General features: G+C 32.8%; 2 protein-coding genes across 2 annotated transcripts in view; both read right to left on the bottom strand.

Moving 5' to 3' along the window:
• Nucleotides 1-24,869, bottom strand: part of LOC123683946 (nuclear pore complex protein Nup107) — a 30,057-nt gene that overhangs the window by 2,789 nt on the left and 2,399 nt on the right. The gene's annotated exons all lie outside the window — the stretch shown is intronic.
• LOC123683947 lies at nucleotides 19,781-21,440 on the bottom strand. The gene is made up of 2 exons (XM_045622958.1): nucleotides 19,904-21,440; nucleotides 19,781-19,838 (listed from the first exon to the last, which is right to left on the bottom strand). Exon 1 carries the CDS (start codon nucleotides 21,313-21,315, stop codon nucleotides 20,167-20,169), a length of 1,149 nt encoding a protein of 382 aa, XP_045478914.1. The 5' UTR covers nucleotides 21,316-21,440; the 3' UTR covers nucleotides 19,781-19,838; nucleotides 19,904-20,166.

The following is a 24,869-nucleotide window of genomic DNA, read 5'->3' as shown; positions in this document are numbered from 1 at the left end:
TCTAATTGGGCTTTCCCCCGTATTTTATACAGTAATATTAGAAGTGTTCCATCCAGAAAACGTAACATGTTAACAGGAATCTCATCGTATTATAACACAGGGTGATTCAAAATTGGGTATCAAGATTTCAGGGGCGTATTTTTCAGATCAAAATGAGACTTTTTTTCATAAACATTTTTTGTTACCGAGTTCGGTAACAAAACGTTTTTTTCTGTAGTTACAGAGCGTTGAAGTTCAAATTTTTTTTAGTTTTTTCTTCAAAGCTCATTCAGTTGAGATATTAAGATAAAATTTGAAACTTCAACGCGCTGTAGTTCGGTAACGAAGCGTTTGCGGGCACATGTTTATGAAAAAAAAGGCTTATTTTGATCTAAAAAATACGCCCCTGAAATCTTGATACTGAATTTTGAATCACTCTGTATAATCTTCATTATAATATTCCAATGATATTGGTTTTTTGGAGAAAAACATTTTATTTATATTTTCGGCGAAGAAACCAGTTTTTATAGGATGTCTAGTACATATATATTTAGTTACTGTACTAGTACTACTCAACTAGAGTTCAAAAACCTGAAAATTATTCAAATATCAGCGATTTTGACAAATTAATTGTTGAACGAAATGTTAGTTTGCATCGGGAGTGGAAAAAAGTAGGTAGAAGGACATGAAGAATATTTTACTTCCGTTACTTTTATTTCTACCACAACTGTTTTTTCATTCCAAGACTTTCAGGTGAGTATTACTGGATACTGATGAATATGAGGCGGAAATATATGTGATAGCACTGGTAACCAATAAAGGTTTGGATTTAATGGTTCCCCTGATAATTTTCATAGAAACGTAAAGCTATGCATCACTTGTATGAACATGGACACTATTATATCAAACAGTACAGCTTACCGTAAATTTCCCAAGTGGACCTTGAAATCAAAAAAAGGATCAAGTTTTTTAACTTCAAGATATTTGGGAGTATAATTACGATTCAAGACGGAATTATTCAAAGTTACTTTCAAATTTCTAAATTTCTCTTGATCATGATATATCTAATATATATATATATATATATATATATATATATATATATATATATATATATATATATATATATATATATATATATATATATATATATATATATATATATATATAATAGATAACAATGTTAGGATGTTTCGATCTAGGAAATTCAGTGATATATCTATTAGATATATTGCGATCAATAATTTTCTTACGAATTATATATATATATATATATATATATATATATATATATATATATATATATATCCATAATACAGCTTGCTCAGTTTTTCAGATATCATTTTTGGGCATGTAAGGTAGGGTGTCGTTCAGACCAGCTTTCACTATACAATTTGCTTGTATATTTACGCAATAATTCTTCAAATTTCTGAATTTTGTCGAGAAAACGACAAATTATTGTAAGTATCGCATTCTTATCTGTTTCGATGCCAGATGCACATACTGTTATCGCCAGTCGACATATTGCATCGCTAACGCGTGTTTGATTGTATGATAATATTATTAATATTTCCGAATACTGGTATCTGGGATTATAATTCGATATTTCGAAATACATGTTTGTTTCCTCTGTATTTGACCATTCCTTGTTTTTCCTTTTTCTCCATGGTCTGCCCGTGTTCGTAAACTGAAGTCTCTTACAAAGACCCGTACAGAGTGAAGCGTGTGACCTTTGTTTTTTTCCAAATCCTCAATTCCTATAATTTTTGAGTCAAAATGTCGGCAGAATGCGAAGTTTGTCATAAGGATATCTCAAGCGCACATAACACCTTCTCGTGTTCTTCTTGTAATAAGGTGTATCATGGTCGCCGGTCGGTGCGTAAATTTAACATCGACTGAACTCAACTTTTTTGCCGACAGCAATAATAAGTGGAATTGTCCAAATTGCTTATCCAACACAAGAAGGCTCCGTAGCAATTCTGCTAGCTCAACATCTAGTGCTGCAGCCACTGCTGAGTACTTTAGAATGATTATGGAAAAGATAACGTTAATTGGAGAGGATATTTCAGCTATAAAGAAATCCCAGCAAGATATGTCTACTCGTCTTGATGGATGTGTGACAAGACTTGACGAGCATTCTGAGTTATTATCAGAGCATAATTCTTTCATAGCTCGCCAGAGAGCAGAAATTAACGATCTGCAATCTTCGCATGGGTCACTTGTGTCAAGTGTTGCATCTATCGAGAGAGAGGTGAAGAAATTGCAGTCTGTGTGATCCGAGAGGTCGTCGTCGGACTCCGATCTTGCTACTTATTTGGCGCCCAATGAAATTTTAGAAAGAGTCAAAAGATCCAATAATATTATAATAAGAGGAATTTCCGAGGACATGAATGTCGAATCTAACTCATCTACAGTTAGAAATATAGTTGAGTGTGTGACCGTTGGAGCAGGTGATCATATAACTGGTATATCACGATTGGGGCGAAAACAAGCCAAAGGAGACAGGCCAATAAAGGTCGAGTTCTCTAGTTCGAGTATTCCTTCCAAGATTTTGCGAAATAAAATCAAACTTACTCAAAATACTACATATTCTAAAATAAAAATCTCTGATGATATGACACCAACCCAGTTGAATGAGATCAAAAAAGTGAGGGAGGATATAAAGCGTAGAGAAGCTGCTGGAGAGAAAGGAATTACCATAAAATATGTTAAAGGTTCGCCGAAGATTGTTCCTGTTCAACCTACTGTGGCACCAAAAAACTAAATATCAATTTGAACTGGAATATTGTATACTCTAATGTACAAAGTTTACCATCTAAATTAAATGAAATCTTAGCATTCGTCCAACTTAATTCTCCTACATTTTTACTGTTTACTGAGACTTGGCTCAAACCCTCTATTCCTGATGTAGCTGTATCAATACCTGGTTATTCTATTTTCCGCAGCGATAGTGTTGTAACCCCGGGACATGCTGGAGTCTGTGTTTTCGTGAGAAATGAGAATTTACTTGACTTTCATCTGTGTGTATCTAGTATGAATACACCTGGAATTGATAATATTTTTCTGGATATTTGTGGACTAGGAATATCAGTAACACTGGCCTGCATATATCGCCCTCGTCAGTCCACCCACGATGATACATTATTTCGGCATCTTTCTCATTTATCCAACACTAAGCAATCTGTTGTAGTAGCAGGTGATTTCAATTTTCCTGACATTTCCTGGCCTTTAACAACATTACCACCTGTAAACTCACCCACATCAGAGTTTGTGAATGTTATCATTAGTTCCAGTTTTTCACAAATTGTGACTGAGCCAACCCGAATTCGTATGGGACAGCGGCCTTCCTTACTAGACCTTTTAATGACGACAGATGAGAACATCCTCTCTGATTTGGAATATTTACCACCATTTGGTAAGTCTGATCATTTGGTGCTGAAATCAAACCTCCATTTATTCACAACCAATCCTCCAAAATGTACGAATAAAACCTTCAAACAAATAAACTATCACGACCTCAATCGAGATCTGGAGAAAATAGATTGGCGAAACTTGTTGGTCGGAAATGTTGAGAGCATGTGGGGGGCATTCTTGGGGAGGTTCTCAACAGTTCAATGTCTACTAACACCTCAATAAAAACATCTAAACGGAACCCCTTGAAGCCTTGGATCGGCAGGGATATATTGCAAATGATTCGTCACAAAAAAGCATTATGGCAGAAATATAGACGTCACCTCCGTTCTCAAGATTATGAGAATCACCGGATTTACTCTAGGGAGCTCAAGAGTATGTTAAAGTCGGCGAAAAGGCAGTTCGAAGATAAGATAGCTTCATCACGAGACAGAAAGAAATTCTATAAATTCGTGAGGTCCACCATCAAGACGAAGGTTTCGACGCCCGGGATTCGTAGAGCTAATGGAACACTGTGTGAGCTGCATCAAGAATCCGCGGAAGTTTTTGCAGATAGTTTCGAGGCTTCTTTCTCCCGAGAACCAGACGGACCAATGCCGGGGCTAGGGATCCCCAGGTGTGTTCCCACCTTTGATTTCGTGGAGATTTCTCAGGATATGGTGTTGAGACATCTCTCTGCCCTCAAGGATTCCTCACCAGGGCGCGATGGATTATCTCCTGCCATTTTACGAAAATGTGCGAGTTCACTTGCGTTACCTCTATCTCTTATTTATCAGGAGTCGCTCCGCTCGCATTGTCTGCCATCTTCCTGGGTCTCAGCCTCTGTAACACCAATTTATAAGAAGGGCGATAGAGAATCTGCAGCAAATTATCGACCTATAAGCTTGACATCGGTTCCATGTAAGGTATTAGAGCGGATTATACAAGAACAACTACTTAAGTTTGCGCTGGAGAACGGGTTAATACCTCCAGCACAACATGGTTTTGTCCCTGGCAGGTCCATTCTAACTAACTTGCTTTCCTGCGTGAATGATTGGACCAGAATGGTCGACGCTGGTGAGCCAGTCGATATTATTTACTTGGATTTTTCCAAGGCTTTCGATCGGGTTCCACTTCGCCGCTTACTATTCAAGTTGAGACACCTGGGTATCGCGGGAAATGTTCTGCTTTGGATCGAAGCCTTCCTGACGGGACGGGAGTTCAGTGTTAGGGTGGGGAACGATTTTTCCACCTCAAGACCTGTGTGTAGTGGAGTGCCTCAGGGCTCAGTTTTGGGTCCTTTGCTCTTTCTTCTCTATGTTTCTGATTTGCCGTTCATGCTGAAGTCTAATGTGGTAGCTTATGCTGACGACATGAAAATTTATAATTGTTCATTGAAAAATCCCATGGTTCTAGAGGCTGATCTGAATATCCTGAATGAATGGTGCAGGGACTGGATGCTGTCCCTCAATCTGGAGAAGTGTAAGGTGATGCATCTCGGCAATAATAACCCGAAATCACAATATTCCATCAACGGACACGTGCTCGAAACCACAAGAAGTCATTGTGATCTTGGTCTCACAGTAACGGCGGACCTTAGTTGGTCCCAGCATACCCTGAATGTCACAAGACGAGCTGGAAGGGCTCTGTACCTTATTGAAAGAACATTTCGTGGTTGCAGCCCTGCAACTGCCTCCCTGTTATATAAGTCCTACGTCAGACCCATTCTTGAGTTCGCGGGTCCTGCTTGGTTTCCAACCTTCCACCGAGACATGGAGTTATTGGAGAGACTTCAACGGAGAGCAACACGCTTACCCTACGGACTTGATAGAAATAGACCATCTTATTCCGAAAGATTGAATATCATGGGAATCACTGAATTTCAGAGGCGTAGAAGCAGAGGTGATTTGATTGTTACATTTAGAGCCCTAAACGGATTTTTCGGTGTTGACCTGTCCAGTCTTTTTGTCCTGAATCCTCATAGTCACCTGAGAGGTCACCATCTGAAACTATACAGAGAGCAGTTCAGGACAAGAGCCCGTCAACAATTTTTGTCCAACAGAGTTTTTGAGGAGTGGAACAGACTGCCCGTCGAAATCATTGCATCCCAAAGCGTGAACTCTTTCAAGAATAATTATGGTGACTATGGCTGCGTGTTGTTTGTTGCTTACTGTTAATTTTTTGTATTAAATGAGTTATATAGGATTACCTCAACTCATATCATGTAATTAATAATAATAATAATAATAATAATAATATATATATATATATATATATAATGGATAAGAATGTTGGGATGTTTCGATCTAGATCGAAACATCCCAACATTCTTATCCATTAGATATATTGCGATCAATAATTTTCTTACGAATTATATATATATATATATATATATATATATATATAGGAAAAGTAATATTTCTTGTGCTATATTTGATGTATTGAAAGTGTAATTTTCTTGGGTTTAGAGCACATTAAAATTCAAATATTTATATTTTATTCAGTGAAATCGACATATGTTTCGGCGTAAATAAGCCTTTTTCAAGATTGTATAATAACAGTTGGACATCAACATCTAAAATTAATTAAAATTGATTATTATTCATTTTTTTTTTCCCTTATGTCTATGCTAACTTACTAGTCTAGCAATATTCCTATAATAAAAGTTGTACAAGTCAAATCAATAAAATTTAATCTTTACGAGGGTACTGTCAAATAAAATTTGATTTGTTTAATTCTTGACAATGCAGTTTCCCAGTTTATCACTTGAATTGCCATCTGTGTTTATCTATCTATATTAATAAATATGTTATTGAAGTTTTCATTTCATTTTGATTTTGTTTTACAATTGTAGTCACAGATGCCTCCTCTAGATAGGTTTTATATTATTGCAGGATGTTATGGTAAATTTTTGCTAAATTTTTCAGGTCGGTTCTGTCGTTTATAGAGTTTTTTTCCTTTTGAATGTAAATCATTTCCAGAAAAGTCCTAATTTTGCTGTTGGTTTCTTTGTGTAAGATTTCACAGTTGTCGAAGTCGAACCCATGGTTAGTTGTTAATTCATGTTTCTTTAAGGCTGTAGAATTTTTTGCATATTTGTGGCCGTTGATTCTTTCTTTTATATATTGGGTTGTTTGGCCTATGTAAACTCCTGAACATTCTTTGCATTTTAGTTTGTAAACACAATTGGATATTTTATCTTTTGGAATTTTGGATTTTAGCTTGGTGTAGAGATGTTTCAAATTGTTTTTGGATTTATGTGCAATTTTTATGTCTGTGTCTTTGAATATGTAATTAATTTTTTCTGATAAATTTTTCACGTATGGAATTGCTACATATTTTTTGTTTCCTTTTGTGGCTTCGTTTTCGATGGTATTATAAGCTGAATGAATTCTGTTTTTAAATATTTTTTCTATTAGATTTGATGGATAGTTATTTTGATTTAGGATTTTCTTTGCTTTTTTTATTGGAAAAAAACTCTATAAACGACAGAACCGACCTGAAAAATTTAGCAAAAATTTACCATAACATCCTGCAATAATATAAAACCTATCTAGAGGAGGCATCTGTGACTACAATTGTAAAACAAAATCAAAATGAAATGAAAACTTCAATAACATATTTATTAATATAGATAGATAAACACAGATGGCAATTCAAGTGATAAACTGGGAAACTGCATTGTCAAGAATTAAACAAATCAAATTTTATTTGACAGTACCCTCGTAAAGATTAAATTTTATTGATTTGACTTGTACAACTTTTATTATAGGAATATTGCTAGACTAGTAAGTTAGCATAGACATAAGGGAAAAAAAAAATGAATAATAATCAATTTTAATTAATTTTAGATGTTGATGTCCAACTGTTATTATACAATCTTGAAAAAGGCTTATTTACGCCGAAACATATGTCGATTTCACTGAATAAAATATAAATATTTGAATTTTAATGTGCTCTAAACCCAAGAAAATTACACTTTCAATACATCAAATATAGCACAAGAAATATTACTTTTCCTATTCATAAGCTCCTGGGTGAAAAAATGGAGACAAACAACATCAACATGAGATTTATTCGTGACAACTATCCTGAGGACATATCACAAGCTTTGAAAAAACTTTGGAACATCAAAAAGAAGAATGCGAAACAGAAAAACAGGAGACTATTTCTTTTACAATGCAAAAATGCACAATTATGTCCAACATTTCTGAAATTTAGTCTTCCCCACATCAAATTCCTAGACAACTCAATGGGGGTAAAATTTGACAGTGCAGTACGTTGTTTCCAATTGAAAACACTCAATCTACTTCTAACAGACACAACGAAACACCTGAGAAAACTAGAAAGGGAAATTAAACATACAGAGTCGGAGTTAAATAATGTACAACCATCTAACTATATTAGACAATATCTTAACATCCAGAATATGAAAATAGAGGAAACATTCAAAAAAATCCAAAGCAAACAAATAAAAAAAATACAGGAATTGAACAACAAAAATGATAATACCGATATCACACATACAGAGTGGGTCACTAACCTCACTAACACTACTATACCTAAAACAGTCATGGAAGTTTTAAGCTTGGGCCCAAACTACAGCAAAGAATATAAAACAAAAGACATACCTATAACGGACATTGTTGCGAGTTTGGAAACTGCAATTATGAATCTGGAACCAGAAACACAGACAAAAATAAGAACAGATATTACAAATACCATCACTAATTTCAAACACAAAAATTCTAAGAAGAATAGAGAACAAGTAATATTGAATAAAAAAATCAAAGAAACGACAGTATTTCTGAAGAACAATCCTCAACTCACCATCCTGAAACCAGATAAATCGAATAAAACCGTTATTATGAACAAAAGTGAATATAAAAATAAAATAATGGAACATCTTAATGACGAACAAACTTACAAAAGATTGAATAGAAATCCTACACAAATAATTCAAAAGAAAAATAACGAATTAATAAAAAATTGGGAAATGAAAAATCTTCTACCTAAAAAACTATGTTCCAGTCTCAAAATACACAACGCTGTACCTCCCCAATTCTACGGTTTACCTAAGCTCCACAAAAACAATATTCCATTAAGACCAATTGTCAGCTGTATTCAAAGTCCTACCTATAATTTATCAAAATATTTATCCAAGTGTATTTCACCCATTATTGGCCAGAATGCATACCACATAAAAGATTCTTGGACATTCAAACAATTCATAAATACAGTGAGCTTGAAAGACAATGAAAAATTGGTATCATTTGATGTTGTCAGCCTATATACCAACACTCCGATGGAAAAAGCCAAAAGCATAATTGCAAAACGATGGGATGAAATAAAACATCACACAGATCTCACGAAAGTTGAATTTCTGAAGGCCACTGATTTCTGCATATCAAACTCTTATTTTCAGTTTGAGGATTCTTTTTACAGCCAAATAGACGGATGCAGCATGGGAGCCCCTCTATCAGCACTATTAGCCCAATTGGTAATGGAAGATCTTGAAGAAACCATAATAAATAAAATAAAACACAAAATATCTTTTTTCAAAAGATATGTAGATGACTGCCTGACTGCAGTTTCCGAAGCAGATATATTATTAATTTTAAACGAATTAAACAACTATCATCCAAAAATTAAATTTACAACAGAAATTGAAAAAGACAACAGAATAAACTTTTTAGATATGACACTCATACATAATATTATGAACTCAAAAATAGAAACAATTTGGCACACAAAAGAAACATGGTCAGGCAGATACCTAAATTATAAATCAATAGCACCAATTCAATATAAAAAAAGTGTAATTTCAGGGATTGCCGATAGATCGATAAAGCTGACATCACCAAAATATCGTATCGAGACAATAAAAAAAGCAAAGAAAATCCTAAATCAAAATAACTATCCATCAAATCTAATAGAAAAAATATTTAAAAACAGAATTCATTCAGCTTATAATACCATCGAAAACGAAGCCACAAAAGGAAACAAAAAATATGTAGCAATTCCATACGTGAAAAATTTATCAGAAAAAATTAATTACATATTCAAAGACACAGACATAAAAATTGCACATAAATCCAAAAACAATTTGAAACATCTCTACACCAAGCTAAAATCCAAAATTCCAAAAGATAAAATATCCAATTGTGTTTACAAACTAAAATGCAAAGAATGTTCAGGAGTTTACATAGGCCAAACAACCCAATATATAAAAGAAAGAATCAACGGCCACAAATATGCAAAAAATTCTACAGCCTTAAAGAAACATGAATTAACAACTAACCATGGGTTCGACTTCGACAACTGTGAAATCTTACACAAAGAAACCAACAGCAAAATTAGGACTTTTCTGGAAATGATTTACATTCAAAAGGAAAAAAACTCTATAAACGACAGAACCGACCTGAAAAATTTAGCAAAAATTTACCATAACATCCTGCAATAATATAAAACCTATCTAGAGGAGGCATCTGTGACTACAATTGTAAAACAAAATCAAAATGAAATGAAAACTTCAATAACATATTTATTAATATAGATAGATAAACACAGATGGCAATTCAAGTGATAAACTGGGAAACTGCATTGTCAAGAATTAAACAAATCAAATTTTATTTGACAGTACCCTCGTAAAGATTAAATTTTATTGATTTGACTTGTACAACTTTTATTATAGGAATATTGCTAGACTAGTAAGTTAGCATAGACATAAGGGAAAAAAAAAATGAATAATAATCAATTTTAATTAATTTTAGATGTTGATGTCCAACTGTTATTATACAATCTTGAAAAAGGCTTATTTACGCCGAAACATATGTCGATTTCACTGAATAAAATATAAATATTTGAATTTTAATGTGCTCTAAACCCAAGAAAATTACACTTTCAATATATATATATATATATATATATATATATATATATATATATATAAAATTCAAAACTCAATATACCTTTTGTTGTTTGGGTTTGGATAGTCAGTAATGTAAGGATAATCCAAAGTACCCTGATATCCGAACCATATCCAATAAATGATTTATTTATTTATTGATTTCGGCCAAACGGCAAGTCCAAAATGCGGAGATGGTCCAACAAGTTGTATCCAACTACCGCGTCTTAAATTGAGAGATAAATCTTCTATTGAATTATTTGAGGTTATGGCGGAAGCAAGTCGGAAGTTTTCAGGGACTAAAAAGATCTGCAAACATTGTAAAAAAATTGTCGCTGAACCAGTAGACTGTAATACTTGTGGATCCAGTTTTCACCCCAGCTGTGGAAAACAGGCAAAAGTAATTAATGGCGAGAAAATTCTTGATTGCTGTGGAAAGCGTGGCAATTGTGAGGTTAGAACCGGTGAATTCAACATTGCAATAAATATGGATGAGAAGAAACTAAAAATAATAATAAGAGAGACCTTAAAAGAGATGCTTAATCCATTCAAAAAGACTATTACAGACGAAATCCAGCAGTTGAGGGTTTCGGTACAGTACATGTCCGACGCTTTTGATGATTACAAGGTAAAATTTGAAACAATATCTGATGAAATGAAAGCGATAAGGAGAGAAAATGAGATGCTGAAGGAAAAAACGGGGACATTGGAGATGAAAGTTAATAACATGGAACAGATAGAAAAACAGAATAACATTGTAATGAGTGGTATACCAGAACAGTCGGAGGAGGTAAATACTATAATGAAAAAAGTAATGAAGGCCCTGAAAGTAGAAATTGAAGAGGGAGACATTGTTGATTGTTTCAAGATTGGAAAAACTGGCAGATCACCAATATTAGTCAAGTTGAGAAACTCTGAAACTAAGACGAAAATATTCAAGGCAGTAAAAAGAACAAAGGGAATCAAAGTCAACGAGTGTGGATTGGCAGGACCGAATAATAATATTTACTTTAATGATGATTTAACTCATCAAAATCAGATACTATTAAAGAAGGCTAGAATATTTGGAAAAAATAAGAAATACAAAAATATCTTCTGTAGTAGAGGGAAGATATATGTCGTTAAAACAGATAACGATCCACTGATAAGAATATATTCTGAAGAGGACCTTCAATAAAAGGTCCAATTGTGTTAACTGGTTAAATAAGACTTAAGAAAAAAGAAAAACAGGGGAAAAAAAACAAAAACAAAAAAAATATATATATATGTGTAAATTTATGAAAGATGGGTATACATTGAATATACTATATTTAAATATAAGAAGTCTCAGAAATAAAATGGAAGAACTACAAGACTTGATCGATACTTATGATAGTGAAATACATCTGATAGTTCTCACAGAAACATGGCTTTATCCAAATGAAAAAAAATTCTACAATATAAAAACATTTAATGCTGTTCATGACTGTAGGGACACTAGAGGAGGAGGGACAAGTATATTTATCAAGCAGGGAATAGACTACATCGATGTGGATACAACAAATGTAAGCCTGGATGATTGCAATATTCTGTCAATATACCTCCAAAAATAAAAGCTCACACTGTGGAGTGTTTACAGGCCACCAAAAAGTAGTACAAATAACTTCCTTGAACAAATAGATCTAATAATGGAGAGACATAAAAATAAGTGCATTATATTGGGTGACATGAATATAGATCTATTAGGTGAGACAAAAGCAGTCACAGAATATAAGAATATCATTGGCATGAATGCATATCAAATACAGAATCCCTTAACAAGAAATCAAGCCACACGAGAAACAGAGCTAACTGCCACAATACTAGATCATGTGATAACCAACAAAATATCATCCTGCAAGATTAATTTAAAGAACCACATGATATCAGATCATAAAATCATGAACATCAGTATAACAAATGATCTCGAAAAGATGAAGACTAAAAAAATCACTAGAATCAAGTTAGATGAACAAAAATGGAAACAAAGTGTACAAGAAAAACTTCTAAATGAGACAGTTAGTAACTTCAGTGAACTAACAGAAATAATAAAGCAGACAAAAATTGAAAGTTCAACAACATATACAATGAAATATAGAGAAAAAACGAGTGGATCACAAGTGAGTACATGGAGAAACTTAAAAAAAGAGATAAAATGTATGAAAGATGGAAAAAAGTACAAAACGAATACACTATGGACGAGTTTGAAAAGCTGAAAAAGGAAGCTGAAAAACTAAAGAGGAACCTGAAAAAAAATTATGTCAATAAAAAACTTGAGGAAGCTAAGGGAAATTCAAAGAAAACATGGAAAATCCTAAATGAACTTTGCGGAAGGGAAAACAAAAGGGTTAAAACTGTAAATAAAATAGTAGACATTGACGGCAACGTGGATGAGGATAAATACAAAATTTCCCAAGAATTTAACATACATTTTGGGAGTGTGGGAGTGAATTTGGCTGAAAAAATAAAGAAAAATAAAAAGAAATTCAAGGAGGAAGAAACAGAGAAAACCAAATACCTAATGCCAACCGATCTAAAGGAAGTTCGAGAAGCTGTTAACTCCTTAAATAATAACAGTGCACCAGGTGAAGATAACCTTTCTAAACAAGATATTATCACGTTGTTTGAGTGCATAGGAGAGAAAATAGTCCAATTTATAAACTATATATTGACGAGTGGAATATTTCCAGAAGAACTCAAAACAGCAAAAATAACCCCCATCCATAAGAAAGGACAAAGTGATGATGTCAATAATTACAGGCCTATATCAATGCTCAATCATTTTTCTAAAATAGTCGAAAAAATAATAAAAACTAGACTAGTAAACTTCATAAAAAAACACTATGGGTTTGACTCACAACAATATGGATTTCAAGAACACAGTAATATTAGAGATTATTCAAGATGGCGGCAAGTGAAAGCGAGAATGAAGATAAGTCCGATAAAAGTAGGAAAAATAGTGAAGTAAAATGCATACAATGTGGAAAGAAAGTTGTAGATAGTGTTGTGTGCACTAAATGCAATGGAAAATTTCATCCATCCTGCATTGCTCAGGCTGCGGGGCAGAAAAATGCAACATGCAGGCATACAAGTGAACAAACCGTTAAATCAGCCCAAACCCATGACGAATTACTGAAACAAAATCAGATGTTGTTAATGGAAAATAATTATCTCAGAGAACTTCTCAAGGAATCTCAAGAGAAGAATGAAATATTGAGGGAAAATAACTTTCTACTACTGGAAAAAATGAAAATACAAGAAACCCAAAAAAAAGGTAATATAAAAAACCAAAACAAATCCAATTTATCACATCCCGAAAGAGCTGCAAAGAACACAGAAATGAGAAACGAAAATGAAAACGGTGCAAATAATCTACTCGCATCAGCACTACAACAACATAACCTAGAAAGACAAAATGTTATGACAACGTCAAATTCTCATAGAAGTCATATTAATGGACAGAGTACCTTCGTCTATGGCCATAATGTCAACTCGGAACTAAAACCAACATACGCACAACAACTCCAGCAAATTAAATCAACTTCACAATTGCACAACGAAACAAGCAACATTGGGTTGAACGGAAATAATACACTGGTTACATATAATGCGACCCCACCTAAAACACGAAATGAACAATCGAATATTCAAGCAGACGGTGAAGGGCTTCAAGCAGTGAAGAATAAACGTAAACAGTTTAAAAAACCTAATATTGGAACTAGTTCATCTAATAACAGCACTACATTTAAATCTATAAAACCCCACAATGAAAATAAGCGGATATGGCTGTTTGTTTCCAGAGTAGAATCATCAGTAAGTGAGTCTGAAATACAAAAATACATAGCAACCAAAGGTGGCACCCAGTCTGAACTAATCTCAGTGAAAGAACTGAAAACTAGATCTCTGAACAATGACTTTAAAAGTTACATGATTGGCACACCTTTGAATCTCAAGGAACATGTATACAAAAATGAATTCTGGCCCTCAGGTATAACATTTGCCAGGTTCAATTTCACTAGAGGACAACATTTTTTAGAGAACACCTTGAAGAAACCCCAGGAACAAACATAACCAGAACAGTAGACTTAGACAATAACATTTCGAACTCCACCAAGAAAAACAATCTTAACAACTTCTCAGTACTACACCAAAACGTACAATCTATAACAAACGCAGTTGAACACTTGGAAGATATAGCGCAAAATATTAGTAGCTTAAAAGTTATCTGCATAACAGAGCATTGGAAAGAGAATGATCAACTTTTGAACCATAGTATCGAAGGGTTCTACTTAGCCAGTTCTTTCTGTCGCAGTGAATACAAGCATGGCGGAAGCGCCATATACATAAAGCATGGAATTAAAGTTAGGGAAAGAAAAGACCTTGTCAAACATTCAGTTGAAAAGATCCTGGAAATAGCAGCTGTGGAGGTCAAAATAGGCTCCAAACATATGACTATTCTATCAGTTTACACTATCCCAGGCGAAACAAAAGCATTTCTCAAAAAATTTGAAGAAATTCTACAGATGATCTGCTGGATTAGAAAATCCGTGGTGATAGCAGGGGATTTTAACATAGACATCCTAAACAAAAATCACAGAAACACAACCCAGTTTTTTTTTTTTTTTTCCTTTATATGTGCTTGGCTACTAAGGCCATCTACACAGCGAACATTTCATATTTACTATATCAAACTCATAAACCTCCACCAGACATACACAACATCCATGACCTAGCCAGGATTCGAACCCGGTACCTTCGGCACCACAGCCAACTTCTCAGTCCACTGTACCACCGAAGGTAGTCACACAACCCAGTTTCTTGAACTGTTGGAATCATATGGAATGACAGCCACCATTAATGAACGGACAAGAACAACAGTACTCAGCAAAACATGTATTGATAACATACTCACTAACCAACCTAGCTACACATCAAAAACAATAAGAACTAACATTTCAGACCATGACACAGCCCAAATATTAACAATTGAGGAAAAACTTGAACAAGAATATCAGTATAAAAGAATTTTATCACACAGTAACATGCAAAACCTAGTTGAACGCCTTGAACAACAGAATTGGGATCCATCATATAACATTCCAGAAGTTGACATTGACAAGCAGTGGAATTTATTCACAGAGATATTCAAAGCAGAATTAAATTATGCCTGTCCTATGAAAACAATCAAAACAAGGACTGAAAAACTGCAAAAACCAGTCAATCAAAAGATAAAAGATTGCAAAACCAGACTTGACATACTACACACTTGTAAATCCTTCAATCCCATTTTTATGGAAGGATATAAAGAAGTTAAAAAGGAGTATGATAAAATGCCCAGAGATGAAAAAGGTAAGAGATTCAAGGAACAAATTATAAATTCTGATAATAAAATGAAAACACTTTGGCTAACAGTGAACAGAATCAATAATAAATATAATAATATGAAGGAAATTCCTGGTGACCAGGTAGATGTAGCAAACAAATTAAATCATTATTTTGCAACAGCAGCTGAAGAAAAAATAAAATACATCCAAAATATACCGTTTCAACATAACATCAAAAACAACAAAAACTCTTTTAAATTTCACCCCATAAAGGAAGAAAAAATATTAGAAATGTTCACTAAACTGAAAAACAAAAATAGTTCTGGAATTGATGATATTCCCATGAAGGCTGTAAAAACTTGTATGAATCAGATAGCTACCCCATTAACCTATCTTATAAAAAACTCGATGAAACAAGGCATATTTCCAGATATGTTAAAACAAGCACTTATAAGACCAATATATAAGAAAGGAGATGAAAACAATCCTGAAAGCTATAGGCCCATCAGCCTCCTTCCCTCATTCTCGAAAATATTGGAAATGGTGATATGTGAGCAGTTGATGACATTTCTAATTCAGGAGGGCATTTTGAACTCCTCACAACATGGATATATAAAAGGGAAATCAACTTCTACAGCGACATACGAGTTTGTTTGTGATGTAATAAACGCATTGGAGAACTCAAAAGTCGTGACTGCCTTACTGTTGGATCTTTCCAAGGCCTTCGATACCTTGATACACAAATATCTACTAATAAAATTGGAAATGTATGGAATAAGAGGAATAGAGAAAAAATGGTTTGAATCCTACCTAGCAAATCGTGAACAGCGAGTAATCATTAATGGAAATGGTAAAAAAACTATATCTGAAGGGACAATCTTACAACTTGGAGTGCCACAGGGCAGCATTTTGGGACCTATAATGTTCATCATCTTTATCAATGACCTACCAGACAACATAAAACTGAATCATCATACATTTATGATCAACTATGCAGATGATATAAATCTCACACTGAAAGCAGATACCTTCCCTGAAATCGCGAACCTAGTACGAACAACTTTGCAAGAGGCAACAAAATGGTTTGAAATTAATAAGTTGTGCATTAACGTAGAGAAAACATGCGCTATTCTACTAAAACCCTCACATTCAGGATTTGAAACTCCGTCTCACATCCATCTAAATGATGGCAAAATGTCCCTACAGACCTCGGGCTGCTTTTTGGGACTCACAATTGATGAAAACCTAAACTGGAGTGAACTTATATCAAAGCTGTCCATCAAACTGGGATCGATATGCTATTCTTTAGGTATCCTGAAAAATTACCTAGACAGTGCATCAATGAAAATTATTTATCAAGCAACTTTTGAATCCAAGCTAAGGTATGGCGTCATGTTTTATGGAGGAGCAAGTAATATGGAACAAGTATTTAAAATGCAAAAGCGAGCAATTCGCACGATTATGAGAATGACAAATAGAGAGACATGCAGAAGAGTATTCCTGAACAACTTTGAAACCAAAACCCCCACCACATATAACACAAGAACAGTAGAATTAAAATTTCCAAAACATCGACTCACACTAACAGAGAGAGGTCCGGAGTATAGATGTATAAAGTATTATAATAAGATAGCAAACTTCATAAAAGATTCATCAAACCTTAAGTTACTCAAAAGGCAAATCTACAAACTATTGCTGCAAATTGAACCATACACAATAGAAGAATTTTTGAATTATGATATCAAAAATGGAAACAAATATAATTAATGGGCGTTGAACCCAGTGACACTATTTCAATTCAGGTGGATAATGTGACATTGTAACATTGTATCTTCTTTATTTGAAATAAAATTTGTTTATTATTATCATTATTATTATTTATACATTGGGAGCTACAGTAGATCTATTGGACTATATAACAAGTGAACTAGACAAAAATAACTATGTTGTCGTGGTTTATATCGATCTGAAAAAAGCCTTCGATACGGTTGATATTGAAATACTGCTGGACAAGATTTGGAAGATGGGATTCAGAGGGGTATGCTACAGACTACTGAAAACATATTCTAAAGGACGAAAACACTTTACCAGGATTAGCAATACTGTGAGTGAAACGCAAAAAATGAAGGTTGGAATAGCACAGGGATCAGTACTGGGACCCTTGGAATATTTAATATATGTCCATAATCTGAAGTATGTACCAATAAAATCAAAGTATTTCATGTATGCAGACGATACCGTACTAGTCATGTCAGGCAGTGATGTTGAAGAGTTGGAAACGATAAGAAACTGTGATCTAGATTTATATTTTGAATGGCTGTGCAATAATAAATTAAGTGTGAATGTAGAAAAAACTGTTTATATGATCATAAAACAGAAGAACAAAAAAAAGATAGATTTAGAGATATATTTAAATAACAAAAAATTGAAAGAAGTTAGTGAATACAATTACCTGGGACTGAAGATAACAAAGGATATGACATGGAACAATCATATAGAAGGCGTAATAGCTAGAATTTCACCCATGGTGGGAGCAATCAGAAAAAGTGCTCACCTACTAAATTGCGAAGGACAAAAATTACTTTATAACAGCTTTATAGAACCGCAACTTAGATATCTTCTGCCATGCTGGGGTAATGCACCAGATTATATAATGAATAGACTACAGAGGACCCAGAACAAAGCAGTTAAAACGATATACATGCTGAATTACCGAACACCAACTGAACAGCTATATAAGGACTCAACAATTATGAATATAGAACAATTGAAGATCTTTGAACAGGTAAAACTTATTTACAAAGTGAAAAACAGAAGACTGAAAACTTTAATAGGACTTAAACAAGTGAAAGAATGTCATAGTTATCAGATAAGAAAGCAAGAGGCCCTGAGAAATATGTTTGCCAGAACAACCAAGGCACAAGATTCGCCAGTATAGAGGAGTACTGCAGCATATAATAGAATACCAGGGAACATAGAGGAAAATAATGACTATTACAAATTTGTTAGAAACCTTAAAATGTATGTAAAAAATAACTAGGATCTCATAAAAAATTATGTGTTATATATATTAGAATTTAAAGTTTATTTTTGTAACAATTTACAAAGGCTCTGACACCAACATTTGTTGATTAAGAGTCAGGAATAAAGATTATTATTATTATTATTTGGTCCTGCAGGTTATTCAAAATTAATGCAAGAAAAAAACTTTGTAATTCTATGTCTAGCAAATGATGACCCATCTAACCAAAGAAATTTTGTAAGAAGTCAGGTTGTACTTCTGCCGAGTTTAGAGCCATTGCGCATTAGCCTTTCTGCTGAGAAGTGAGATTACCAATTACTATAACATTCATGTTTGGACAAACAAGAATCCTTGAGGAAATGGGTCTCCGCCACTTCAAAATTAGTTAGACGAGTTGGAAATTATTAATAATTTTGTTTTCGTCCACATTTTCTACCCCCAAGATCGAGCTCAAAAATGTTGTCAAATTTGATTTGAATAATGCAAAATGCCAACCTCTATCCATAAGTGATTATGAATATTGAAAAAAAAATCAGTAACGTAGTGAGATAATCCTCCATGTTTTATACAAAATTAACATACTGAATAAAAAAAACTAAGAACAGAGTACAGATGGAATTTTTCATTCAGCAGCCAGTTATTTACGAATATAATAAATTAGTGAATTGATTATAATTTTTGGTTTCTATTTATTTTGATCATACCAAAATAAATAGTAATATAAACAACTATCTGAATTGGGTATTCATTTTCATTCATTTATTTATTCAGCCTTGTCTACAGGGTAGGAAAGAATTAATATATATATAAATATATATATATATATTTGTTGAATTCATTTTCGGGATATTCCGGATACTTTCAAATATATTCTTGATAAAGACACATGTTATTGTAGTCGAAACGTTGAAATAAACACGCCATCAAAAAAAGTCATTTATTTCTATACGGAATATCCCGAAAATGAATTCAACAAATATTTCTATCTGCGAAAATTTGAAATTAAACACTTCCAAATAAAGAAAATACTATTGACTATTAAAAAGCAGGTAAATAACATGATCAAAATATATATATATATATATATATACTGTGAACTATTGATAAGGGTCAAACGACTCGATTATGTTGGAGAATAAAAGAAAACTCTTTATTCCTTGCCAAGCTTTCGAATTTATTTAATTCTTCTTCAGGGCTTCTGAAATACAATACAAATCCTTCACATATTCAGTTTAACAATAACTTAGTTAATAATTCACTTACAGAATGTGAGGTTATGTTTAGGAAACTTGCAAAACTACAAAACATTTGTCTTAATTCAATTCACATTGATCCTTTGGACATTAAAACGACAATAATTTTCTTCAATTTGAAACGTCAACAAAATAAAAACATTTTTTTTCTCACAACCAAAATATACTACTTAAAATATTTAATTTATTTATTTTTTCTCCTTTGTGTCAACTGGCTAGATAGGTATATTGTTTTGTTTTTTTTTGACACTTTCGTAATCTGCCTTCTTCCTTTCACTCGTCAACTGGACCATCGAAAAAGTATATGTTTTCTTCCGATTTTTCTAACAAATATCCATATATAGCACTCAACTTATTTGTGTCTGTTTTTTTGTTAATAATATTTTCCTGTTTATTTATCTCTATCATTTCCAATATCAACCTTTTTTTGTAATTTTTTTCCGTTTTTAACACCTTTGCTTCTTCGAAATTTATTTTATGATTTAAATTGAATGCATGGGTTGCTAGTGCGCATCTATCCGGATGTTTTGCAATATCTGATTTGTGTAATGCCAATCTGCTTTTCAACCATTGAGATGTATGTCCTATGTATATTTTTTCGCAATCTTCACATTTTACTTCATAGACTACGTTGCTTTTTAATAGTGTTTGAATAGGATCTTTTAATTTTGTATATAAATTGCCCACAGTTTTTTTATTATAAATAGCAATTTTCACTTTTTCATGTTTAAATATATTTATTAGTTTTTTTGTTAATCCATGTATATTTGGGTATGATGCATAATGAATTTCCTCTGTTTCTTCCTCGCTTCTTATTAGTTGTGGTGCTTCTGTGGTGTCACTTGCATACAATAATTTCTTCAACATTCCATAGGGATATCCGTTCTGTCTTAATATCTCCAATAAATTTTGTATTCCCTCCTGTATGTAAGACTCATGACATATTCTTCTTATTCTATTTTTCATTTGTTTTATCATGTTAATTTTTATATTTATGTTATGGTCTGAATTATAATGGATCATTTTGTTTGAGTGGGTTTCTTTTCTATGCCATTTTAACTTTACAACATCATCTTGTCTTTGTACTTTTGTGTCTAAGAAAGGTACACATTGTTCCAAGTTTTCTACTTCCAAAGTGAATTGTAAGTTTTTGGAATAAGAGTTAAAACACTTCAACGTAGTCTGTATATGTGTTTTTGGTACAGTCAATAATAAGTCGTCTACGAATTTTTTTAAAATGGGTATATTAAATGGTAACTTTTCCACACATGATTTTACCAAGTGATCCATGACATATTGGGCTAGTCTTGGACTTAGTTTAGAACCCATAGCACATCCAAATATTTGAAGGTAATATTTTTCTTTGAACACGCAGTAGTTGTTATTCAATATAAACAAAATAATTTCCATAAACAGCTCCATATTGATGTTTGTATGTTCTTTAATTATGTCCCATTTTTGTTTCAGGACTTCAATAATGTCATTTTTGTCCAGATTACCGAATAAATTTATGACGTCTAGGGAGATTAGTGTGTAGTTTTCTGGTAATTTGAAATTGGTAACTGTTGTTGCAAAGTGGAATGTATCTTTGACATAATATTGGTTTTCTTCATCATATGCGGTTTTCAAAATGTCAGCAATGAATTTAGATAAGGAATTCATTGGACTATTTATACTTGATATTATTGGCCTCATGGGATAACCATCTTTATGAACTTTTGGATTCCCGTAAATTCTTGGCGCAACAGAGTTGTATGTTTTCATTTGCTTCATTTGTTCTTTTGTTATGTATTTCAGTTCTCCTAGTTTGTCAATATATTTATTACATTTTGTTTGTAATGTCTGTGTGGGATCTCTGGGTAGTCTCTTGAAATCTTTGGATTCTAAAATAGATTGAATTTTTTCATTATACATTTTTTCATTCATTACAACTGTCACTGCACCCTTGTCACTATTCAATATAATTAAATCATTGTTTTCTTTTAAAAACCATTTGGTGTCCTTATACCATTTTTGTATCAGAGAATTTTTTTCTATAGGTCTATGTATATAATTTGTGACTGCATTTGTGACTTTCGCTCTCTGTATATTTTTTCTTCCATCTGGTATTGCTTCTAGGATATATTCTGTATCTGCTATTATGCGATCAATGTTTATATCTTTTTTTGTAGTTGTTACACTGAATTTGGATCCTAATGATAACAGACTTTTGACTGTATTTGGTATTTCTTTGTCAGATAAATTTTTTATCCATCTATCTTGAGTTGTTACGTTCGGAATGCTAGTTGTCTTGAGGTTGTTGATTTTCTTTAAATTTGTCATTTTAATCTTGTGGAACTCTTTGTTGAACGAGCATTTCAGTCGGTCTTGATACTGTATAAGCATATATTCTGGTAAATGTTGTAAACTCTATCTTATCTGGGTGTTGAGTAATTCCAGTCTCTTTATTTTGTGATTAACCTGACACAGTTCTAGGTTTATTATTTTTTTGCTTGTTGAATCATTGAATTCGCGTATTTTTCGATTTAATCGTTGATTATTATACTCAAATAATCCCATTATACTTTTAACATTTGATGTTATATGTTTTGGTATAAGTCCCTGTGCTTACACTCCAAAAGAAATATTCGCCTGTTTAGAGCTGCAGCTAATTTCCTGTTGTTTGTACTCCATAATTTCAGTTCCTTCGTTGTTTCAGGACCATAATTGTGAGATATTTCTTCAAAGAAACCCATTTTATTGGTTATTGGTTTTATTGGTTTTTATTTTGTTGACGTTTCAAATTGAAGAAAATTATTGTCGTTTTAATGTCCAAAGGATCAATGTGAATTGAATTAAGACAAATGTTTTGTAGTTTTGCAAGTTTCCTAAACATAACCTCACATTCTGTAAGTGAATTATTAACTAAGTTATTGTTAAACTGAATATGTGAAGGATTTGTATTATATTTCAGAAGCCCTGAAGAAGAATTAAATAAATTCGAAAGCTTGGCTAAGAATAAAGAGTTTTCTTTTATTCTCCAAAATAATCGAGTCGTTTGACCCTTATCAATAGTTCACAGTTATACACTAAAGACTCTTAAAAATAAGTTTGAAGTTTAACCAATAAAATGGGTTTCTTTGAAGAAATATCTCACAATTATGGTCCTGAAACAACGAAGGAACTGAAATTATGGAGTACAAACAACAGGAAATTAGCTGCAGCTCTAAACAGGCGAATATTTCTTTTGGAGTGTAAGCGACAGGGACTTATACCAAAACATATAACATCAAATGTTAAAAGTATAATGGGATTATTTGAGTATAATAATCAACGATTAAATCGAAAAATACGCGAATTCAATGATTCAACAAGCAAAAAAATAATAAACCTAGAACTGTGTCAGGTTAATCACAAAATAAAGAGACTGGAATTACTCAACACCCAGATAAGACAGAGTTTACAACATTTACCAGAATATATGCTTATACAGTATCAAGACCGACTGAAATGCTCGTTCAACAAAGAGTTCCACAAGATTAAAATGACAAATTTAAAGAAAATCAACAACCTCAAGACAACTAGCATTCCGAACGTAACAACTCAAGATAGATGGATAAAAAATTTATCTGACAAAGAAATACCAAATACAGTCAAAAGTCTGTTATCATTAGGATCCAAATTCAGTGTAACAACTACAAAAAAAGATATAAACATTGATCGCATAATAGCAGATACAGAATATATCCTAGAAGCAATACCAGATGGAAGAAAAAATGTACAGAGAGCGAAAGTCACAAATGCAGTCACAAATTATATACATAGACCTATAGAAAAAAATTCTCTGATACAAAAATGGTATAAGGACACCAAATGGTTTTTAAAAGAAAACAATGATTTAATTATATTGAATAGTGACAAGGGTGCAGTGACAGTTGTAATGAATGAAAAAATGTATAATGAAAAAATTCAATCTATTTTAGAATCCAAAGATTTCAAGAGACTACCCAGAGATCCCACACAGACATTACAAACAAAATGTAATAAATATATTGACAAACTAGGAGAACTGAAATACATAACAAAAGAACAAATGAAGCAAATGAAAACATACAACTCTGTTGCGCCAAGAATTTACGGGAATCCAAAAGTTCATAAAGATGGTTATCCCATGAGGCCAATAATATCAAGTATAAATAGTCCAATGAATTCCTTATCTAAATTCATTGCTGACATTTTGAAAACCGCATATGATGAAGAAAACCAATATTATGTCAAAGATACATTCCACTTTGCAACAACAGTTAACAATTTCAAATTACCTGAAAACTACACACTAATCTCCCTAGACGTCATAAATTTATTCGGTAATCTGGACAAAAATGACATTATTGAAGTCCTGAAACAAAAATGGGACATAATTAAAGAACATACAAACATCAATATGGAGCTGTTTATGGAAATTATTTTGTTTATATTGAATAACAACTACTGCGTGTTCAAAGAAAAATATTACCTTCAAATATTTGGATGTGCTATGGGTTCTAAACTAAGTCCAAGACTAGCCCAATATGTCATGGATCACTTGGTAAAATCATGTGTGGAAAAGTTATCATTTAATATACCCATTTTAAAAAAATTCGTAGACGACTTATTATTGACTGTACCAAAAACACATATACAGACTACGTTGAAGTGTTTTAACTCTTATTCCAAAAACTTACAATTCACTTTGGAAGTAGAAAACTTGGAACAATGTGTACCTTTCTTAGACACAAAAGTACAAAGACAAGATGATGTTGTAAAGTTAAAATGGCATAGAAAAGAAACCCACTCAAACAAAATGATCCATTATAATTCAGACCATAACATAAATATAAAAATTAACATGATAAAACAAATGAAAAATAGAATAAGAAGAATATGTCATGAGTCTTACATACAGGAGGGAATACAAAATTTATTGGAGATATTAAGACAGAACGGATATCCCTATG

The sequence above is a fragment of the Harmonia axyridis genome, chromosome 7 (assembly GCF_914767665.1).
Source record: "Harmonia axyridis chromosome 7, icHarAxyr1.1, whole genome shotgun sequence".
NCBI lineage: Eukaryota > Metazoa > Arthropoda > Insecta > Coleoptera > Coccinellidae > Harmonia > Harmonia axyridis.
Note: the sequence above shows the minus strand (reverse complement) of the source record. Positions and strands in the feature narration are given on the sequence as shown.

Bases quoted from the DNA above. Each gene is read 5' to 3' on its own strand.
- LOC123683947 (XM_045622958.1), bottom strand. From the start codon at position 21,315: ATGGAGCTGTTTATGGAAATTATTTTGTTTATATTGAATAACAACTAC.